We start from the raw sequence: 21,650 nt of genomic DNA on the forward strand, positions 1-21,650 counted from the left end.
TGAATTCATTGCTTTATAACTCTCTTCCTTGGTTTCTTTTTAGTTGCTTTCTTCACGTCTGTCTCCAACTTGACTGTCTTTCTTCTTCGTCCATAATGATACCAATTACTTCCACCAGTCAATGGGTCAAATGGTCGTTCATAAGGGTTTCCATACATTCCATAAGGTCCGTATGGATAAACCGCTGGTGGAGAAGAAACATTTTCTTTAGTTCCATCGACTCTATTTAAATGCATTGTTTCACCTTTCATCTGGTCATTAAAGTCTTTTGCGTGTTTTGCAAACTCATCGTCCTTTCCTAAAGCATTTTCTGACTCAGTCGCAACCAAATTGGATGCTTTATTTATGAGCCCTATTTTATTTAATCTTAACTTCTTTGCAACCCAGCCTCCTATCTTTCCTTTATTTGCATCTAATGTCTTCGAAACCCTTCCTCCACTCATTTTATTTACTGCGTCATAAGCTCCAAGTGCTTTTGCTCCAAATGCTAATGCTTTTGTTCCCATTGCGCCTAAAGCTGCCCAAGCTACCATTTACACCATATTAAAATCATCTCTCTTCAATATTATCTCATAAAAGTTCTCGTTACTGGAGAAAGTCAATGAAACATAAGCGTTCTCACGGGCTTCGCCCTCACCGCTTTGCGGTCTATCTAACTTCTTTCTTATATCATCTATACGCTTCAAAATGTCTGAACAATTGCTAACATCTTCTACAACAGTTATTTCATCATGAATGACCTTCAAGAACAAGCTCATTTAATATGCTATTAAAATCATCTCAATAATGAGTCCATCCTTTCCATCTTTTGGTAGCACAACATCTTTCATTGAAGAAGGTTCGACAAGTCTTATGTTAAACTTACTGACAAAGTTTGTTATACTATAATGCTTCGGCGGCGAATACATATAGTTTGAAAGACATAATATAGATTCTTCAGCAAATTCACTTATACTGGATTTTATAACAATGTTCTCACGAGACCAAATACCACCAATTGACAATCTTGTAAGCAATCCTGCTGAACCTTCTACTGTAAATGTCGATGGTAACATTCCACGAAGGTCATCTATTGACATCGTTGAGTCACTGTATTTAAATATTTTCTTAAAGCAATCGTCATTATCTAACCATGCAATAGCTTTGAAGTTTTCATTCGAATATACATCTGCTTCATTAAATGTAAACCTGACTTCTTTGCAGAGATGACTTTAAAATCTATTGAGTTTGTTTCAAAATTATATGCTATGGTAACTTCTGAAGGTAATGGATGTCCTTCCGCAGTCAGTTGTTCTCTCACTACCGTTTGAAGCTTTGTATTAAAAACTTTCATGTCATCTCCTGTATCTAAGTTCACATACACAGCAACAGGGAAACTATCTTGCTTCTTTGTTTCATCATTATACCTCAAAACATTAAAGTTCTTCAATAATATTGTTCTTCCTGCTGGAATACTTCGAACCTGTCTGATTTCAATAGCTTTCTCACCTCCTACATACTCTACCCAGTGTCTTGGATATTCATAAGTATACTGACTTTCTTGAATTTTGGTTGGTTTCATCATAACATGTTCATAGTATATCTTTATACTCTTGTCAGTTAGACTCGGTGCTATGTTCTGAATATTTCTGACTTGCATTTTTAATGGAGATAAAATGAAGCAGTTAATACATGACGTAGATGAAGACATGAATGAAACTACAGCAAACTTACTCTTCTCTTATTCTTCCTTCAGCAAGATTATGAGTTCTGTTCAAATGGTGTGTATTTCTATTGTGGAAAGATGGGTTCAGGTAAGACATTTAACCTCATTCGTCATATACTCATAACAGAACGTTTAGGAAATGACTCATATTATGACCAAATCATTATATCAGCAACTTCAGACTCTATGGACTCAACAGCGAAAACATTTATGTCAAAAGTTCAAGCCTCTGTCGTTAAAGTTCCAGACAGTGAACTCATTGAATTTCTTCAACGTTACATTCGACGTAAGAGGAAATATTATGCCATCGTTGAATTTATACAGTCAGGAATGCAAAAGACTTCTGAGGAGATGGAAAGAATTATTGACAAACACCACTTACGTCAATACTCAGGAGTTTACGATATGAAACGACTTACAAACTACATTCTGTCAAAACTTTCAAAATACCCTTCAAAAAATATCCATCAAACACTTTATTAGTTTGTGACGACTTCGCTGGTAAAGGTTTAGTTTCAAAGCCTGACTCACCATTAGCTAACATCATTACTAAAGTCAGACATTACCATTTAACTGTAGCAATACTTATGCAAACATGGAGGTTTTTAGCTTTAAACATAAAACGTCTCATAACTGACTTCGTTATCTTTCAAGGTTTCTCACGCTATGATATTGAACTCATTTGGAAACAGTCAGGTATAACATTACCTTTTGAAGAAATTTGGGAAGCATATAAGTCTCTCATCTCTCCTCGTTCATACCTTGAGATTCATATCATGACTAATACCATTAAAGTCAAAAATATTCCATGGGAACGACCAACATTGTTTTAAAGTTTAACCTTCAATTGATTGATGGTAAACAAATTCCATGCATCTCTGTCGCCATTTCTGTTAATATTTTTGCTGTCATTCATATCATCCACTTCCCATCCGTTAGCTTTTGAGGATATGCGTTAGAATAGCTGTTCTTAAATGAAGGCTTTTCACCTTTGAGAGCATAAACTCTATAACTTTCTGCATACTTTATGTTTGAACCTCCTGAGCCATCATTGACATAAATTTTTATAGGCTTCCACCCTTTGTTCATGTTCCTGCTTCTTCCCTTAGCTCTTTTGTTCAGTAGTTCTACATCTTTATACACAGCACCTGTCTCAGTGAATTCAACAATATTTTCATTCGTTAGCTTTGCATTCAAACCCTGTCGAGTATATTGTTCATTTCATACATATAAAAGGTTTTTATTCTATATGAAATGAGAAGCAAATCCATCTTAGCTGGTGCCGTTAATGTTCCAATTGAACCAACATCAAATGTTGACTCACGAACGACAAACAATATTGTCATAAAGAACTATAGTTCAGAGTGTTTGAAAGAACCAGAACCAGAACTTAAGTCGGTGAATTTAAACTCAGCTTCAAACGCTAACGCTACATCAGATGTTAAGTTAGAGTATCCACCACTGGACCAAATTCTTTCAAGAGAAGCCAACGACAATCCTTACACAAATGTTCAAACAAATCCTTCAGATAACGTAGACCATTACCTTCTTCAGTTATACCAAACAATTTTACTCAAAGACGATAAGAAGCTTTTGACAAATCTTATAAGCAAGAACCAAATAATTCTAACAAAGGAGGACCTTGAAAATGTTATCTCACGAATAACAGGGAAACAATGTGTCATTGACTATCTCGACCCTGAAATCGAATGCTGTGGTCAAACTCCACTATTCATGAAAATAGGTAACATCCGCATCATTGAAACACCAGGAACTACAGGAGTTGAGTTTAAGTATAGATATTCGAATGAATATACAAAACTTTCAACAGAATATAAGCTTTGTTTGAAATATGTTTTAGTAAATTAAAGCAGTCAGTCAAAAAAATTTCAAGTTAGCAATTTGTAATATCTATCCAAAACTTCTTCAACAGTATCGAACTCATCTTCATAATGCAAACCTAATCTTATTGACTTGGTGCAGTTTTCACTAACACAATATTTTTCTGTTCTCTTGACTGACATAACTAATTCATTTGTTTCATCAAACAGCAACAACCAAAGTTCATGACCTAATACATAACATTCATACTTTATATTTTTAGCTCTGAGTTCTCTTGTAAGCTGTTGCATTTAATATTTTCTAAAAAGTCAACTTCAACAGTCATTCGCACTGGTGCCTTCAGTTCTACAGGCTCTCCTTGAAAGTCAACAAGTCTGAATTGCATGTCTTTCAAATTATGAGGACTAATGCGAACCCATTTACCTAAATGAGTTGCTATGACAGGAACGTTTGGAATGAACATTGAATTGACTGCATAACAGAAGGATTTATATTCTACTGAACCTTTACTATTAACTCCTGAAATGCCTGTGACATTAGCTATTTTAGACTCAATGTATAAACAATTACCATAACATACGTATGGAACAGATTTCATCTCAATCGTTTTGTCAACACTTTTCAAAGGAAATGTCATATGGTATGCACCCAAAAGAAGTTGTACTCTATGACTCATTCTTGGTATCTTAAACTCCTTCGCATAACTGAACTTCAAAACTCCTGCAATAAGTTTAACATTCATTAAGTTTTCTTCGTTATCCTTGTTTATTGTAGTATTTATGAGAGCATTTAACACTCCAGCTAATGTTTCCATCTTATATTCTACATTATTGTGAAATCTTATTTCGTGCTTCTTTCCATCTATTTCAATCTCCATGAAATCTGTTTCATCTGTTATAACGAATGAAGCGATAGTATTGAAGTCAACCATTCTGAATGCAAGCGCCTCATTCTGTAGACCTAAGTTTGTTTGTAGCTTTACTGTCCCGTATTCGTTTGGGTCTGTACTTTGCAAATAGAACAACATTTTATTCTCATTAAAATATGAGTATAGCTGCATATGCGTATGAAGCTGACAGAGCTAAACGTTTATATTTTGGTCAATACTCTCTCACACTTACTGACAAATATATTGTTATCACTGATGGAAATACTGAGAAATACATAACATGGAAGGACTATGAAAAGTTTGACCCTATTTTAACTCCATGTACTATGCCGTTTATAAAGGACGGTGAAATTATTGAAAAAGATAATACAACCGTATATAGGTCTGTTTATGAAGCATTAGAATATATGTTGAATCATAACCCAAAAAGATTCGATCCAAGCACTACACCATGTACAATGCCTTTTATTAAGGACGGTGAAATCGTAAGAGTTCCGGATTCAACGGTTTACACAGCTGTTCAAAACAGTTTACAAAACATTTTAGCGAATATCTTTAATTCAGAAACTACAGAAATAAAATTACCGTATATAACAGATGCTAAAGAAATTAAATCAAAAACGACAACATTATTTACGTCACTTAATGATTTAATGAATTTTATAATTAATACTCCTTCACCGACTACAGGATTTGATCCAAACTCGACGGTTTGCAGTGTACCTTTCATTAAGGACAGTTCATTAATTACTTTAAGGGATTCAACAGTTAATGAATCATTAAAGGCTTCATTAATGAAAATCATTGATTTTAACTCATTCACGAATACATATAATTCATTCATTAATGTTTCATACACTTCTAAAGAAGGTGAGCCAAAAACCATCGATAAAGCGGTGTATGAAATAAAAGCATCAACGACGAAATTGAATTCGTTAACTTTTGACGGTGATAGTTTCGTTAATGACATAACATCAGGAAAAACAATTTTAACGAAAGAATATTTAAAATCTCATGTTAGTGAGTTCGTTGAAATTGAAAAAGAAGGTGGAATTAAGTTCGAGCCACTGAATTTCATTTTCAGCTTAGCGAATGCGGGTGTTAATTTTGCTGAATGGACAACTATACAAAGTGAAATAAATGCAATATGGACGTTTTTGGGGTCAAAAGCGGGAATGAGTGAGCTTGTAAATGCTGCAAGAACATTAGGTGAAACAGGAAATTTTGTAGATGGTTTTAAAAGACTTGTTTCAAATGTTTTAATAAACACAAAGAAATTATTTAGATATACTGTACATAACGGACGGATTTTCGAACAGATAACAACAAATCCTCCGGTTATGGCTGCGTCGATGATGGTTAGAGATATAAAACCACGTAACAACGACGGGAATGAAGAACATGAACAACAGGATACTGGTCGGGTTATTCGAGACATTAAAAACGTGTATCCTGAAGTTATGGATTTATTTAGAGGAGTTAATGATTCAATTTCAAAACATTCTATAACCCTCGATGAAGAGAATAAATTAACAGATTATATATTCGTCATTATTGCAGAATTAATGAAGAGAATAAATGAAAAAAGAATTGGTGATATCATTAATGTCAGCGATGTAATGATGAAAAGAAATTTTGACTCATTATTTACAAAACCGAAAACAGAATATAGTCTTTATGACGTAATTACCGAATTAATGAAAAAGATTAATGATAATAAGAGTTCTGGCGGAAGAGTTGAATTAGAAGTGAATGATGTTAATGAGAAATTAGCCGAAAAAGCAGATAAAAATGAGCTTTTAGCTCTGAGTGATAAAGTCAAGAACCATGTTCATTATATAACTTCAGATGAACAGATTATAACGGACTACCATAGATATTTAACACAAACCGATGAAGAAGTGAAGACTGAAGACCCCAATGAAAGAAGATATAAATACATTCGTGCTAAAGGTTATGACATAAGCTGTACTGTACAGTATGACACAGGTAAAGCACAAGAAACATTTAGTTATAACGATGAAATTTATGCCTCTACTTTCTCTGTTAATGGTGTATTAGTTGAACCAAAATTTACTTTGAGAGTTAAGTCAAAAATAACGTTTGAAGATGCTATTAAAAGTAAAGCTGACAAAGATGAACTCGAAGCAATGAACAAAGTTTTGAAATCTCATAAACACAACATCTCCGATATAGATGAACTACCAGCAATGTTAGATAAGAAAGCAGATAAAGAACATACACATGAATCCTTCTCAACTGTTAGAGCAGACGACATAATATTGAACTATACCCTTGGTTCAAGTGCACCTTTAGAGAATCCAAGTACAAGCGTAAAAGATACTCTTAACAATTTAGATAACAGTTGTAGGAATATTGAAGACCATGCCAGAAACTTTGAAGCATATGAACTACCAACAATGTTAGATAAGAAAGCCGACAAGAACCATACACATAAATCCTTCTCAACTGTTAGAGCAGACGACATAATATTGAACTATGATTTGGGTTCAAGTGCACCTTTAGAGAATCCGAGTACAAGCGTAAAAGATACACTAAACAATTTAGATAACAGTTGCAGGAATATCGAAGATCATGCCAGAAACTTTGAAGCATATGAACTACCAACAATGTTAGATAAGAAGGCTGACAAAACAGAGCTTCAAACATTAAAGACTGAAATACTTCAAACATTATATCCTGCAGGCTCTATTTATACGTCAATGAACTCAACAAATCCAGAAACAGTTCTGGGTTTTGGTACATGGCAGCAGATTGTAGACAAATTCTTATACTGTGCTAACTCTTCAAAGCAAACAGGTGGTTCAAAGAAAATTAAAGAAGCAAACCTTCCACCGCACACTCATACAGGAACGACAAACTTTTCTGGCGACCATAGCCACTCATTAAGAGACCATCCATTATACAACTCAGAGTATGAAGCTGGTCATGATGTTTTATCTCCGTCTTATAACAATTCAGCAAAAAAGACTTTTCGACAAACTGAACCAGGAGGAAATCATGTCCATACTTTCACAACAAATCCAACAGGCTTGGGTGAAGATTATATGCCACCATTTATGACTGTATTTGCATGGTACCGCGTTCATTGAACGTGCTTGAGCCTAGAATAAAATCTTTAACTTTACATAAATGAGCTTGAAAGAAGTATTCGAACAACATCCATGGAGGTCATTTAAGAAGTTCAATGAAGCTGCAAAAAGTTGGGGATTTACTAACAGAGCTGAAGTGAAAAGGTTCTTTGACAAAAATGTTGTACATCAAACAAAAATAAACCCTTACGACTACTTTTTACCAATTTACTCCAACACTCCTGACGCATACCAATTTGACACTCTCATTCAAAGCAGAAAAGGAGGACATAAACCATTCCTCATCTTCATTAATGTTAACACTCGCAAAGCATATGCATATCCAATGAAGAATAAAGGAACTCGTGAAGTGTTAAGAGTTTTACAAAAGTTTGTAGCAGAACATCATCCCACTTCATTAACATCAGACCAAGACAGTGCATACCTCAGCAATGAAATCACAGATTTTCTCATTAAGCATAACATAACTCACTACACTACTGAAGACCATAACCATAACATACTCGGCATCATAAACCGCTTCATAAGGACTCTCAGAGATTTAAACCAAGAGCGAGACTTTACCGAAGAAACAATGAAACATTTTCTCGAAGTATATAATTCCTCAACACATTCTACAACAGGACATACACCAAATTCAATGACACAACAACAAGAAGAAAAGTATATACAAAAGAAACGAAGCCAAACACAAAATATCAGAAATTCAACACAATTTACCCTCATTCCTGGTACAAAAGTTCGTGTAGTTCTTGACGACAAACCGTTGACAAAGAAACGTTTAAGGTTAAGTAGAAACTATTATATCGTAGACTCTACGCAAGGTAATGGATATCTTATAAAAGCTGCCGACGACTCTATTGCGCTTTATCCTCGTCAGAAATTAGTTGAAAGTAGTAATGGCAAACTTGCTGAAACCATTGACGAAGCAAAGCGAGGAGTGGTTATTGAAATACTTGACTATAACATAAACGATGACACTTATAAAGTAAGATATGAAGGAGGCGTTGAAGATGTTATACCATCTAAGAATTTGAGAGAGTCGAAGCCAACACATCTGGGACCATTAGAGCGGGAGTACTGGAAAGACAAAAATATGCCAGAAAGAATAAGAAAATTCTTCTAAACTTTTTCATTAGATGTAAATCAGACAAAAATAATGTTTAGGTGAAGAGGTGAGATCTCACCTGTTTTTTCACCCTCGTGAATTTTCATGAATTTCCTTAAGATAGAAAAAATAAAGTTAGTTTTATTTTTATTTATTTTTTTTATTTTGTATAAAAGATATGATTTCAACAATCGGTACAACAACAATTCAAACTACAGCACCAAACTCGTTAGTCATGAATCCTACGTCAATGTTGATAGAGATGAAAAACTTTATTCCTTCTTCATATACTTTTGAAACAGAAATCCAGAAGATAAAGCAAGAACTTTTAACAAGTAATTTAGACTGTAGTGCGAAAGATGAAACAAATGAACAGTATCTTTATGACATGCAGGATATTATTGACCATTTGCCTAAACTACCTGAAGTTCAGCAGCAAAAACTAACTATTCCTGAATTCGACGAAATTGAAGTCAAAGCAACTGACTCAGTAGAAATAAAGAAATTCATACGTAAAGTAAATTATGAATTCCTTGGTTTTCATTGCAACCATAAAGTTATGGACAAAGATTGCGACATGGTTTTAAAAATATTTCTGACATATATAAATCGGTGGAGTTTAAGACATACGATAACTTTGTTTCGTTAGTTGCTGAATGTGTTTGGGAAATAAGAGATAAAGATAGAAGAGACAAAGTATGGAACGAACAAATAAGACCCGCTATGTTTGAGATGAAGAGAGCAATTGACGCTTTAGTTGTTTTAGCTGGTAATGTTTCAATGTATAACGCAAAAAACGATGCCGCAATGTTCAAAATGTAAAGCAGCAATAAGAAAATATAACTACTCAGTCAAAGAGATAGAAAGAATGCGAAACGACTATGCAGACTTAAAGAAAGAAGCAGAAAAGCCAGCAGAAGATAAAATGGATATGTTGACATTTCTTAATAAAAACTATCCAACAGCAGAAGATTCCTTCTGTCTGACGTCAAGAAGAAATATAAAGAGACTTTCGGCACGATTAAAACATTCGATGTACTAAAAAGAAGAAATTGAAGCTATGAAATTGTTTAGGATTTCAAATATACATCGTACAATTCATGTAAAACGCTTGTGAAAAAAGAGGTGAAAAAACAGGTGAGATCTCACCTCTTCACCTAAACATTATTTTTGCTGAAAAATGACCAAATTTCATGAATTTCATTAGTTAGAAAAATAACGCTAATTTTTTTCTAAGAAAAATTTTTATTTTGTATGTAAAGACAGTAATGTCAAACATTGAGTTTGAAACAGTTAGAAAGATAGACAATGACACCAAAGTGGTTAGAATTGGTGATTTAAACGTAAGATACTCAAAGAAATACAACAAATATTCTTTGTCAGACATTATATCTCCATCTGGAAAGAAAACAAACGACTGGGTTAGAAATGCTTCAACTCAGAAAATTTTGACAAGAAATCCTGAGCTTATGATATCAGTAGCATTTCATGGAACAAGAGCATATCTTATAGACAAAAGTCTTATACCAATAGTTTTGTTATGGTTAGACCCAGTTGTTGGATATAACTTCATAACATATGGTTCATTCGATACGGAACGTTGCAGTGAAGGCTTACTTTATATCGTTCAGAAACCGAAGGACTTCAACACAAAAAGATATAAGATAGGAAGGACATATAATATAACTCAAAGATATGACTCTACAGTCAATAGAGTCAAGGTTGTGTTTGTTAATGATATGAGAGCTGCTGAAACAGAACTGCTTGAAGTTTTTGAGAAAATGTATGGTGCTCCACGAAAGGTAAAGAAACGTTTGAAGTAGATGAGATAGATAAAGCTATAAAATTATTTGACGAAGTTGCTGAAAAATACATGTAAAGCGTTTATTTTTGGTCTTTTGTGAAAGTCAGAAAATAACGCTAATTTTTTTTCTAACAAAATTTTTATCTTGTATGTAAAGACAGTAATGTCAACATCAGAGAACACAACAACTGCTATCGTTCATGAAGCCATAAATGAAGAATACGAGTACATACAGTATAACAAACAGTTACGTCTCATTCGTTCAGTCAAAGATGACATGTACCAAATGCAAAGTATAATGAATGCTCTTCGTTCTACAAAGCAAGCATATCATTGGTTTGAAAACCAACAGACAAAAGAACTTTTAGAAGAATTTCCTCATATGATTGCTTCCCTCGGAAAACCGAGAGAAGAGATTCCGTACGAAAATCGCAAGAATTTGGCTCCTAGTTTGAAAGGTTATTATGTTCATAGACTTTTAGTAAACGCTGTAGCAATGTGGGCTTCACCTCGTTATGCTTGTTATATTTTCATGATGTTAGATGAACTATATAAAGCAGAACGTGGAGAGATGGAAAAGAAACTTCATGCAAAAGATGATGTCATTGAATCCAAAGACAAAAGCATACAGAAAAGAATACCACGTTCAGTACCAAAAGGAAAGGAAAAGAGTTATAAGTATATGATTTATACTGAAGAGTTGGAGAAAGAAGAAGATAAAGATATGGTTATGTTGCATTTAGTCAGAAGAAACAACAAGAGCTTTTATGACTTAGCTAAAATATATAAATCTGACAGAAACTGGTTCTATCGTGAAAACTTACCGATTTCAATGACTCCGAATGAACAAATAAAGGAAATTGTCAAAAATACTCTTCCTCAAACACACTATGACATCAAAGGTTGCACAATACTTACATTCAAAGAAGACTTACCATTACTGAAGGAAAAAATAACAGAATATTTCGACAACTTCAAAGAGGAAGAATGAAGTCACGACAACATTAACGATGAAATCACGACAACATTAACGAAGAGAGAATGAGGTGAAAAAAGAGGTGAAAAAACGGGTGAGATCTCACCTCTTCACCTAAATATATTTTTGTGCTATATTTACACTCATTTACGAAGAAGTCATGAATCCTACGTCAATTATGTTCGACACTGTAAGCATTAACAATAACATTAACGAAGCATCATGCTGTTCGCTCTTTCGTACCTGTTGTCAAAATGTCATGTTGTCAGTAATTTTAGGAGAAGTTAATTAACCTGGTGACATGGTGACGTAGTGACACTTTCAGTTCTTCAAAAATAATTCATAAATGCCTTCCTCCTTTCATACCTGTTGTCTAAATGTCATGTTGTCACACTTTTTAAAAGAAGTTAATTAACCTGGTGACATGGTGACGTAGTGACACTTTCAGTTCTTCAAAAATATATTTTTGCTTAAATAGCTTCAGGGTCTATTTCTTCAACCATTTCACTTCCTTCGTCAATGTCAATAGAAGCTTCTTCAACCTTTGGTAAGAATTTCTGTATAACATCTTTGTTCGTTATTGTCTTCAGAGATGAAGGATAATATTTCACAGATGTTTCACCCTTCTTATATTCTTTCTGTTCGGAAAGATTTAAAGCAATACTGAAGAAGTCAACGTTAGAGTTCTTTATGACAGTATAATGAGTATCTTTGACATTCACGAAGAAACTCTTTTGTTTCAAAACTACTGCTAACTCTTGTGAAGTATAACGTTTGCGGTTAATGACGATAGCTAATGGTCTGACATACTGACCAAACTTAGATTCTTTCACAAACTTCTTGTTAAAGATAACATTAACATTTGAAGCGTTACTGAACTCATTCTTGATGGCAGTAGCGAGAGCATTGTATGAAAAGAACTTGCAATCTTGCATGTGTTTCATTAAAATAAAAATATTAAATTATTTTGAAAATAACTTAAAAAAATCTAATCTAATTTTTCAAAAAATATTTTTAATGTTGTCTAAGTTAGAACACTCGGAAATAAAACAACTTCTTACAGAAGCTAATATAGAAGTAGCAAAGCATTACGCAACAAACAAAAAAGCACTCGCTGACATCCTCAATGACTATAATGGTGCTATAAGTTATGATAGAATTCATGAGTTCATAAAGCCGCAACGCGGCGAGGACGAAGTCCATGCAAGAGCATTTCCTTTAAATGACGTTGCTATTGACTTATATCATAGACGTTCAGTACCTCATGAAGTAAGAAGAGAAATGTTTGACATAACAAATGTAAACGTTGGTCATACTCGTAAAGCTCTTTCACATGATGTTCGTCAAGAGATGTTTGAACTTACGAACTCAAACGTTGGTGAAACAAGAAGAGCTGTACCTCATGAAGTAAGAAGAGAAATGTTTGACATAACAAATGTAAACGTTGGTCATACTCGTAAAGCTCTTTCACATGATGTTCGTCAAGAGATGTTTGAACTTACGAACTCAAACGTTGGTGAAACAAGAAGAGCTGTACTCATGAAGTAAGAAGAGAATGTTTGACATAACAAATGCAAACGTTGGTGAAACAAGAAGAAGAGACGACACACTGAAACAACAGAGAAGAGAGATGTTTAAGAGCGCTATAGAACAAGTTCGCAAAGCTAACGATGTCATTCGTTCCATTGACGACAAACCAAAAGAAGGTGAGAGATGGTTAAAGAAAGATGAAGAGAATAGGAAGAGGAATGTGAAGACAGGTAATAGACTCATTGACTTTAACATCGAAGCTTTAGATGAACCAAACAGAGACTACTTACACAAACATTTCGGTAAGGTTTTCATGAGACTCTTAGAGAAATTAAAATAAACTCACAACAGAGATGGATGGTATGTTATAAACTTGGTGGAAAGTATGAATGTTCTACGTTAAACCTCAATAATATTGGAACATTACTACATCAGCTCTTGAAGGAGAACTTTATATCAGAGATAGAAGCAAATGCTGCAGGTATTGTTGAAATGCACTATGACTTCTTCTTGACAAACATAAAGAATCTTACCGAAATAAAGATGTATGATTTAACAGAATATGAAGGCTTAACGATGTCAGATGTAAAGAAAGGCAAACCAAAAAAGAGACCATATAGAGATGAAAGCACACTGACAAATGACCAGAAAGCCATTTTGGAAGCTCTTAAGCAAACAGGAAACCCAGCACTTATAGAAAGCTTTTGGAAAGATAATGGTGAAAAGAAGTTTTATAAGAAGAGAAGCGGTCAGTTCTGGAAGTATCTTTGCACATTACCTATAAATCTTGAACGCTACCAAATCTTCAATGAACTGAACAAAAGAACTGCAACACTTATGACAGAAGACAATTGTTTCGTTTATGCTTGCATTCAGGCTGGAGTAAATGAAGAAACTATTGACCACATGAGAGAAGTCATTCGTGTTAGAGACTTTCCTCAAAGTAAAGTACAAGAAATTTCTGACGCAACAGGTATAGCATTTAATGTTACCATTGGTTATTTCAATGACTCAAGACATAATGAAATAAAGAGATACATACCAAAAGAATGTGAAACTGTTAAACTATTGACTTACTTCTTGTTGAAGACCACTACATGCTAAATGAAAGATTACCAATGACAACATATTTCATTCGAAACTATATAGAAATTCTCAAAGCTTGTGGTGGAATGAACATTGAGAAACAGATGAAGATTTATACAAAGAGAGAGAAAATATGTAGTTCGTTATGATAGAACAACACCGTTATGGGATGTTATGAAAACATTGTGGGAGTGCAAATATTTCGAACCTATTTCTTATGGAGAACTTTTCACATATACGACTGACTTATATAAACAGAACCTTGCACCATTTAAAGATTTGACATATGCTCCAAAGTATTGTGTACAACTGAAGAAGAAAGCCGAGTCAAAAGAAGTAAATAAAGCTAAATGTAAGTTCATTCCTGAGCACGTTTTCTTTGCTGACTTTGAGTTAGTACCGATGGCTTTCATAAAGCTTTTAACATATGTTAACAGTGAAGATGGTTCAGTGAGTGAAAGCATTTGGGGTCAGAACTGTGCAACAGAATTTTTGGAACGACTTCCTGACAAGAGTTTAATATATTTCCATAACCTCAGTTATGATATAAACTTCATCTTAAGACACATGACAGAAGTGAAAGGAACTCCCATCATTAAAGGTTCACGAACAATGCAAATAACTGGCTTATATAAAGGAAGGGCAATTATTATAAAAGACTCTTACAGTGTTATAAATAAGAAGCTTAAACTATTTCCTGCTATGTTTAACTTACAAACAGGACCGAAAGAAGTATTTCCATACAACTACTACAGCAGTGTTTTGTTAGCAAATGACAACAGAACTGGTGTCATTTCTGAAGCATGTAAGTTTATCCGGGATGCAGATACATTCATGAAAAACATAGATTCCATCAAAGGTTGCAGAATAGATGAGAACCACTTCGACTTAGAAAAGTATAGCACATTTTATTGCAAACAAGATGTAAGAATTTTAAGAGAAGGTTTTGTTAAGTTCCGCAATGACATATTGAAAGAATTTGATTTAAACGTTTATGACTACGTTAGTATTTGTTCTATTGCTAACAAATTGTTTGAGAACAGAGTGTACTTCCCGAATGGAAATTTATATGACCTCTCAAATAAACCAAGAGAATTTATTTCACGCTGTATTCAAGGTGGAAGATGTATGCTGTCAGATAACATAAACAAAAGAGCGAAAAGAAACTCATTGCTGACTTCGACGCTGTTTCATTATATCCATCAGCTATAGCAAGACTTTATACTTTAGAAGGTATTCCAAAGTATGAAGAAAGAAATGTTAAGCACAGAGTATCTCATGAGACATTTATTCGATGACGACCAAAAGGAACCCATTGGTGAAAAGTTTATGTCTGGCTTCTTTGTTCTCATTAAGATAACAGAGATTGGAATACATAGACACTTTCCTTTAATAGTTTGTGACCCTGAACTAAATCCAGAACTTAACGTTCCCAGAAGTTCAAACACTTGCTGTTTAATGTATGTTGACCATATAACATTACAAGACCTCATAAAATATCAAGGTGTCAAATGTGAAGTGTTGCAAGGATACTATTACGATGGAAACAGAGATATTAGAATAAGAGATGAAGTAAAGAAGTTGTTTGAGTTAAGGTTAAAGTATAAGAAAGAAGGAAATCCTTTGCAAGAAAATATAAAGCTCATTCTGAACAGTATTTATGGCAAAACTATTCTATCTCCTATTGAGTCAAAAATAACCATAGTAAATGACAAAGATGCTATAAGATATGCCATCAGAAACTACAACCATATAGTGAAGTTCGAAGGTTTGGATGGTTCAGATAAAACTATTTTCAAGCTAACGAAAAGCATTTGCAGACACTTTAACTTCTGTCCACTTGGTGTTAACATTCTGTCTATGTCGAAGAGAATAATGTGTGAAGTATTCTGTACTGCTGAAGATATGGGTCTTCAAATATTTTACCAGGACTGCGATAGCATGCATATTTTCAATGAAGACATCCCACTGTTAGCTCAGGAATTTCAGAAGAGATACGGTAGAGAACTTATTGGTAAAACATTAGGTCAGTTCCATTCTGACTTCGCAGAAATAACACCTGGAAAACAAAGTTTAGCATACAAGTCAATATTTTGTGGAAAGAAGACTACATAGACTTACTCACTAACGATTTAAATGAAGTTGCATTTCATGCACGTTGTAAAGGTGTAAAACAAGACGTTCTTGCTTTAACCGCTAATGAAATGTTTCCTGAAGCTATACAATGCTATTACAATGAAGATAAGAACATTCACATACCTGTTGGAACATATGACAAAGACTCTGAGTTCAGTTTAATGAAACTTTACAAAGCACTTCATGATGGTCAAGAGATTGGATTTGACTTATGTAAGTCTCTACCTTGCTTTGAGAAAGTTTAACTTCTCAATAACGACTAAAACAAGCTTTATTCGTAAGTTGAAGTTCTGAGGTCATTTATTTTTGTCAGCAATGAGGTCATTCGTGATAAAAATAATGAGGTCATATATTTTTGTCATTTATGTATAACCATTGTCTCTCTTAAACTTTGCAATAGACAGCTTTGTTCTTCTTCCTTCTACATCTGTAATGTTTATATAATCTTTGCTATACTGTCTTAAGACATTCATTCGTCTGTATTGAGTTCCCATGAAATAGTAAAAGACATCTTCACTTGGGACATAGTAGTAATTTTCTAGAGTAAATTTAGAGTATTGTATAATTTCAACAGCATCTTCAGGAAGAGTGTCTACAATGTCAAACCAATAGCCATTCGAACCAGAAATATTTCTCATGTTTTGTCTTCTCGACACCCACCTTAAGTTTGAGATATGAAAGTCTCCTCTGTCTCTGTTTATATGGTCTACTTCTCGAAGTCCTTCAGGATTCGGTATAAATTGATTTGCAACAATTTTATGCTTAAAGAGTTTATGTTTGTTTAAATAAACACAAATATAACCATCACCGTTGTCAAACTCACTTACAACTCTTTTGTTACTTATGCGCCTAATTGGATATGGGTACTCTGAAAAGATTTCATAGTCATTGTCATGTTCGAGTGTTTGCCAATGTCCTTCACCTTCCATGCCTTTCACTCAAATAAAAATTTTCAGAAAAAATAAAACTAGCGTAGATTTTACAATACTGCGATGGTAGAGTTTAAGAGTTGTGCTTCAATGTAGAGACAGTCCTTATGGTCTGGAGGTAAGAACACTGGGCAGTTATGGTCATGAGTGGAGAACATGTCTATCCAAAACTCACGATTGAAGCCAGTTAATTTATAGTATTTAGGGTTAGGAAGTGGTGAAGTTCTTGTATGACCAATGAACTCATTTTCAACTCCCTTACTTAAGTTTGAATATAATATAGCTTGCTTTCTATCCCAAATGCCAGGTGTTACAATCTTTGAAAATTCATTTTTCCTCGGAAGCATTGCATCATAATTGAAAACATTCTTGAAATCATCACTTGGTTCAGAGATTTGAAATCTTATACGTAATGGATTTTCTTTCTTTTTAGCTACTTCATTGAATGGTGAGAATACAAAACTGACAGTCATGAGTTCCATCTTCATTTTCATTAAATTCATAATGAAAGTCTATAAGTTGTGGCTGACTACCTTCTTCTTTCAGTTGTGCAAGAAACTCACGTAAAGGCTGTAAAGTTTGTACTTCAATGTTAAACTTTTTCTCGAACATTTCATTAAATGAAATCATACATTGTTGCAATGTTGTATCGTCTTTAAAGTATTTGTATATGTGAATGTTTTGGGCGCTTAAAGACTGTTCGTCATTTTCTATCTCGACTTGAAGTATAAAGTCAACCTTTCTGAAAGCACGTGTTATATACATAGATGTTATGCCAATGTACTTCTCTTCATTTATGTTCACAATCCAGTCTGTTGGAAACTTAAACGTTACTCTGTTCCCCTTTATTTTGACGTCAGGGTTTTCACTACTGAACGCAACAGATAAAGGTATTTGTCTATACATTTAATTCGGATAAAAATAAACCATTTACTCTTTCTTTGCTTCAGCTTCTTTAGCTTTTGCTTCAGCTTCTTCTCTAGCTTTCTTCGCCAGTAGTGGGTTCTTTTGTCTTCCAGCAGCTAATGCAGCAAGTTGTTTTTCACTAAGTTTTCTCTTTGGTCTCTCTGGCTTTTGTTCTTGTTTTTGTTCCTTCAGTTCGGATAAAATTTGCTCACGAATTTCTTTCTTCAATGCTTCAACATCTATGACCCCTTGGGTCTTGTCCGTAGGGCTTGTCTGAGTCATTTGACTGCAGATAAAAAACAAAATTAAAACTTTAACCGATGTAAAATGAGCTTGTCAAAATCAGAGCGAGAGTCTATTATATTAAATGACGCAAGAGGAATACAACATCCTTTCTATTACGTAAGTCAGAGTAAAGATGGTAAAATATACGTAAGAAAAAGAAAGGTTCCATTAGCGAATGCAGAAAGCGACAACATTAAGGTGTATGGCAAGGGTGAAGTCCACGAAGCCCATGTTAAGCCTTCTATTCAAACTGAAAAGTCAATAGAACCAGAAGAAAAGAAGCCAGATGTACTTTCAATAACGAACCAAGAGCTTATTGCAAAGTTCGTGAATTTCATTGAAAAACAAACCGAGTCAAAGAACCCTGACCCGCCAGTGAAAGAAGTTGAGACAAAAGAGAATGTACAGTTCATTGAAAATGTCAAGAAACAACTTCCACCACGAATGCCAAGAAGAAGAGTGAGAATAATGAAGTAAATAGATATTTTTATCTGAAGTAAATACATGCAGAACGAACAGCTAAACGAATTTACTCCAGCAGAGCATATTCATCAGATTCGCTCATATTTCGATATCATAGACAATGCAGTTCAAATTGGTGACACTAATAGAAAATATTCTGACGCAAAGATTCCATCACAACCTGGAACTGCTAAAGATAACACATGGGTAACATTCAATCTCTCACCTCCTGGTGAAAATATGTTGGACCTTTACAATACATTCATTACGTATAAAATGGAAGGTCAATTTATTGTAGATAAAGAAATTGGTTCAGGTTCCAATAAAACAAACCCACCAGGATTTTGGATTGGTTTCGATGACGCTTTCTATGCAGTTGCTGGATATCAAATCCTTGCAAATGGTCGTATCGTATATTCTCAAGACAACGCAAGAGAAGAAGCATATATAACTTCAAACTCACAAACTACCGAACAAATAAAGAAAGTAGATGTTTTCTCAAAGACTCGACATGAAGATGTATGGAGTCATTCGGGAACATGCAGAACAGGACAAATTGTTAGTGGTCCAATTACAGCAGGAAAATCATTTGATTTTAAGCTTCGTTTAAGAATTCCTGTTAGAAGATTCCTTCCATTAGAAGCTATTCGATTTATTCCAGCTTTTGCAGGAAACATTCAGCTTAAAGTAAAGTTCAGTAGCGACGCCTTACAATGCACATCTATATCTGTAAATGATATCATTGCTTTCAATCCAACTCTTAAAGTTGCATTTGCTTCAGATTCAAATCCACCGACAAATAAATTTGTTCCATGGAATGAACCATTCACTATGATAACGAAGGCAGTAGAAGCTAGTGGAACAGTTACTATTACAACTGTAACCCAGCAACTATTTCGAACAAAGATGGATTTTAATGAATGTTTCATTCATCCAAAGTCATTCTCTTTAGACCCTAACATTTATACAGAACTTGTAGAACATTATACAAACGAGGCTTTATGTTTTCCTGTTAAAGTTATGGATTGGATTCCTATGGACGGTTCATTCTCAAAGAATACAGATAGTTCAAGTGCAACATTTACAGCAGCTTATACGCCTATTAATGTTAAAAGTATTTGGGCACTATTTAGAAAGAAAGACAACTATTATGTTAATTTTGAGAACCCTAAGTTTAAATATCTTCAGCTTTCCATGGGAGCTTATGGAAATATGCCTGCAGAACCTGAAAAATCATATGGACCTGTATTTTATGAAATGGTTGCGAACGCTTGCAATACAAACAATGATATGATAGGATTTAATGAAGATGTTATGAGGTCATTGGTGGATGATGGTAGTGTGGAACATAAATGGGATAGCTATGACAACACACATTTCTTATGTGGTTTTCCAACAGAAGTGGACTTTTGCTTCCAGCAAGGTCAAACATCTACTGCTCCAATAACATACAAATTGTCTGTTAAAGGACCTATTGAACTAGCAACTGAAAACGTACCAAAGCCACTTATTGGATTTATGAGGGATTGTTGCTTTGCCATTCAGGTGCGTGCTAATGGAATCCCAATAATAAGATTAGATGACTATAACTTAGCTACGGACGACAGTGAGGAATAAAGGGATGAACGTTTATTTTTAAAGCTTATAAATGAGTTCTTCATCAAGCTCTCGTGAACCTTCACCATCTATGAAACAAACTTTACCAAACGATTATGGAGCACCTATTGAATATTTCTTACGAGCTGCACAATGGCAAAGAGCAGTCTCACCAAGGTTAGGTGTTCCACCAGCTCCTGTCAAAAATAGCATTTGGTCAAGTCCTTATATAAAATATGGTCTCCCACTAGGTTTGCTAGCTACAGCAGGAGCAGTTATGATGTTGAAAAGAAATAAAGCAAATGTTGTAAATAATACTGAAGTAGCTGAAGTTAAACAAACTCCAACACCTTCACAAGCAAAACCTTCAATGACTCCTGATATGGAAGTACAAACTCCTGTTCAAAAGTCAACTCCTAAACAGACTCCAAACATTTAAACCAGAACCTACTCCTCAAATAAATCGTAAAACTCCTGCGTTTCCTTACTGAAAAAATAACGTTATTTTATTTAATATTAAAATTTTTATTTGATTGAAATGACAAATAAAGTCACTGAAGCAATGAAACACAAAAGTTTTTGGTAGAATACATTAAATCAGGAACTATTCCAGAAGGTTTTTACATTCATACTATGAAGGATGGTAAGAGTTCAGTTTAGAAAAGATAAGCAACATTAGATAGAGAAGGTATATTAAGGAAGATTAAACTTCATGAGGACAACATTGCTGAACTTAGGAAGAAGCTAGAAGAGTTGGAGAAAGGAAGAGAGTTTAAAAGCAATGAATTCAACAGGGTGAAAAAACAGGTGAAAAAAGAGGTGAGATCTCACCACTTCACCTAAAATATATTTTTGTGCTATGTTTTCATACGTGTGAGGGTGGTGATATCATTAATTTTAAGTTTATTTTTTATTTTATTTTTTATTTTAATTTTATATAAATGACGAAAACTATTGAGATAACAAACTACAACGGTCATGAGTTCAAGAATTTGTTCTTCGTTCCTCGTGAAAATACATTCTATCAGATACGAGGGAGAAAGGGTAAAGTTAGTTTGAGCGTTTATGACTACAAGCATAATGGAAAGTTTATACAAGCATATGATACAAACGGTAAGCGTGTTTCATTAGCTTTGTCAAAACTTACTAACATTTATTTTGACAGTGATTTTGACCTATATGAAGAAGAAAGTGAGTCAGAAGAATATGAACTGTTGTGTGAAGCACAGCAATGGGAGGAGTTGCAATACTTTTGTAAGTGAGAACGTTTATTTTTTTTACAG

At 34.2% G+C, this 21,650-nt stretch overlaps 10 protein-coding genes and 6 pseudogenes across 16 annotated transcripts, besides 1 other annotated feature; 12 read left to right on the plus strand and 4 right to left on the minus strand.

Moving 5' to 3' along the window:
• Positions 1-21,650: part of a mobile genetic element that runs on past both edges of the window.
• Positions 6-533, minus strand: TVAGG3_0494220 (protein of unknown function, DUF4107 family; the record flags this gene model as incomplete). The annotated part of the gene is made up of 1 exon (XM_051236321.1): positions 6-533. The coding sequence occupies one exon, from the start codon at positions 531-533 to the stop codon at positions 6-8; it is 528 nt and encodes a 175-aa protein (XP_051094145.1).
• Positions 1,028-1,639, minus strand: TVAGG3_0494230 (annotated as a pseudogene). Its single transcript has one exon. A coding segment is annotated over exon 1 (612 nt).
• On the plus strand, positions 1,689-2,538 carry TVAGG3_0494240 (annotated as a pseudogene). Its single transcript has one exon. A coding segment is annotated over exon 1 (850 nt).
• On the plus strand, positions 2,960-3,574 carry TVAGG3_0494250 (uncharacterized protein; the record flags this gene model as incomplete). The annotated part of the gene is made up of 1 exon (XM_051236322.1): positions 2,960-3,574. One exon carries the CDS (start codon positions 2,960-2,962, stop codon positions 3,572-3,574), a length of 615 nt encoding a protein of 204 aa, XP_051094146.1.
• On the minus strand, positions 3,897-4,478 carry TVAGG3_0494260 (uncharacterized protein; the record flags this gene model as incomplete). Its single annotated transcript, XM_051236323.1, has 1 exon — positions 3,897-4,478. A coding segment is annotated over one exon (582 nt), but the record flags the coding sequence as incomplete, so codon positions are not given.
• Positions 4,592-7,549, plus strand: TVAGG3_0494270 (keratin-associated protein family; the record flags this gene model as incomplete). Its single annotated transcript, XM_051236324.1, has 1 exon — positions 4,592-7,549. One exon carries the CDS (start codon positions 4,592-4,594, stop codon positions 7,547-7,549), a length of 2,958 nt encoding a protein of 985 aa, XP_051094148.1.
• On the plus strand, positions 7,590-8,675 carry TVAGG3_0494280 (integrase core domain containing protein family; the record flags this gene model as incomplete). The annotated part of the gene is made up of 1 exon (XM_051236325.1): positions 7,590-8,675. One exon carries the CDS (start codon positions 7,590-7,592, stop codon positions 8,673-8,675), a length of 1,086 nt encoding a protein of 361 aa, XP_051094149.1.
• On the plus strand, positions 10,625-10,868 carry TVAGG3_0494290 (KilA, N-terminal/APSES-type HTH, DNA-binding family; the record flags this gene model as incomplete). Its single annotated transcript, XM_051236326.1, has 1 exon — positions 10,625-10,868. A coding segment is annotated over one exon (244 nt), but the record flags the coding sequence as incomplete, so codon positions are not given.
• TVAGG3_0494300 (uncharacterized protein) lies at positions 10,997-11,452 on the plus strand (the record flags this gene model as incomplete). The annotated part of the gene is made up of 1 exon (XM_051236327.1): positions 10,997-11,452. The coding sequence occupies one exon, from the start codon at positions 10,997-10,999 to the stop codon at positions 11,450-11,452; it is 456 nt and encodes a 151-aa protein (XP_051094151.1).
• On the plus strand, positions 12,457-13,191 carry TVAGG3_0494310 (annotated as a pseudogene). Its single transcript has one exon. A coding segment is annotated over exon 1 (735 nt).
• On the plus strand, positions 14,158-14,977 carry TVAGG3_0494320 (annotated as a pseudogene). Its single transcript has one exon. A coding segment is annotated over exon 1 (820 nt).
• TVAGG3_0494330 lies at positions 15,512-16,483 on the plus strand (annotated as a pseudogene). Its single transcript has one exon. A coding segment is annotated over exon 1 (972 nt).
• Positions 17,169-18,024, minus strand: TVAGG3_0494340 (annotated as a pseudogene). Its single transcript has one exon. A coding segment is annotated over exon 1 (856 nt).
• TVAGG3_0494350 (uncharacterized protein) lies at positions 18,352-18,786 on the plus strand (the record flags this gene model as incomplete). Its single annotated transcript, XM_051236328.1, has 1 exon — positions 18,352-18,786. One exon carries the CDS (start codon positions 18,352-18,354, stop codon positions 18,784-18,786), a length of 435 nt encoding a protein of 144 aa, XP_051094152.1.
• On the plus strand, positions 19,603-20,388 carry TVAGG3_0494360 (uncharacterized protein; the record flags this gene model as incomplete). The annotated part of the gene is made up of 1 exon (XM_051236329.1): positions 19,603-20,388. One exon carries the CDS (start codon positions 19,603-19,605, stop codon positions 20,386-20,388), a length of 786 nt encoding a protein of 261 aa, XP_051094153.1.
• Positions 21,309-21,629, plus strand: TVAGG3_0494370 (uncharacterized protein; the record flags this gene model as incomplete). The annotated part of the gene is made up of 1 exon (XM_051236330.1): positions 21,309-21,629. The coding sequence occupies one exon, from the start codon at positions 21,309-21,311 to the stop codon at positions 21,627-21,629; it is 321 nt and encodes a 106-aa protein (XP_051094154.1).

The sequence above is a fragment of the Trichomonas vaginalis genome, chromosome II (genome assembly GCF_026262505.1).
Source record: "Trichomonas vaginalis G3 chromosome II, whole genome shotgun sequence".
NCBI lineage: Eukaryota > Parabasalia > Trichomonadida > Trichomonadidae > Trichomonas > Trichomonas vaginalis.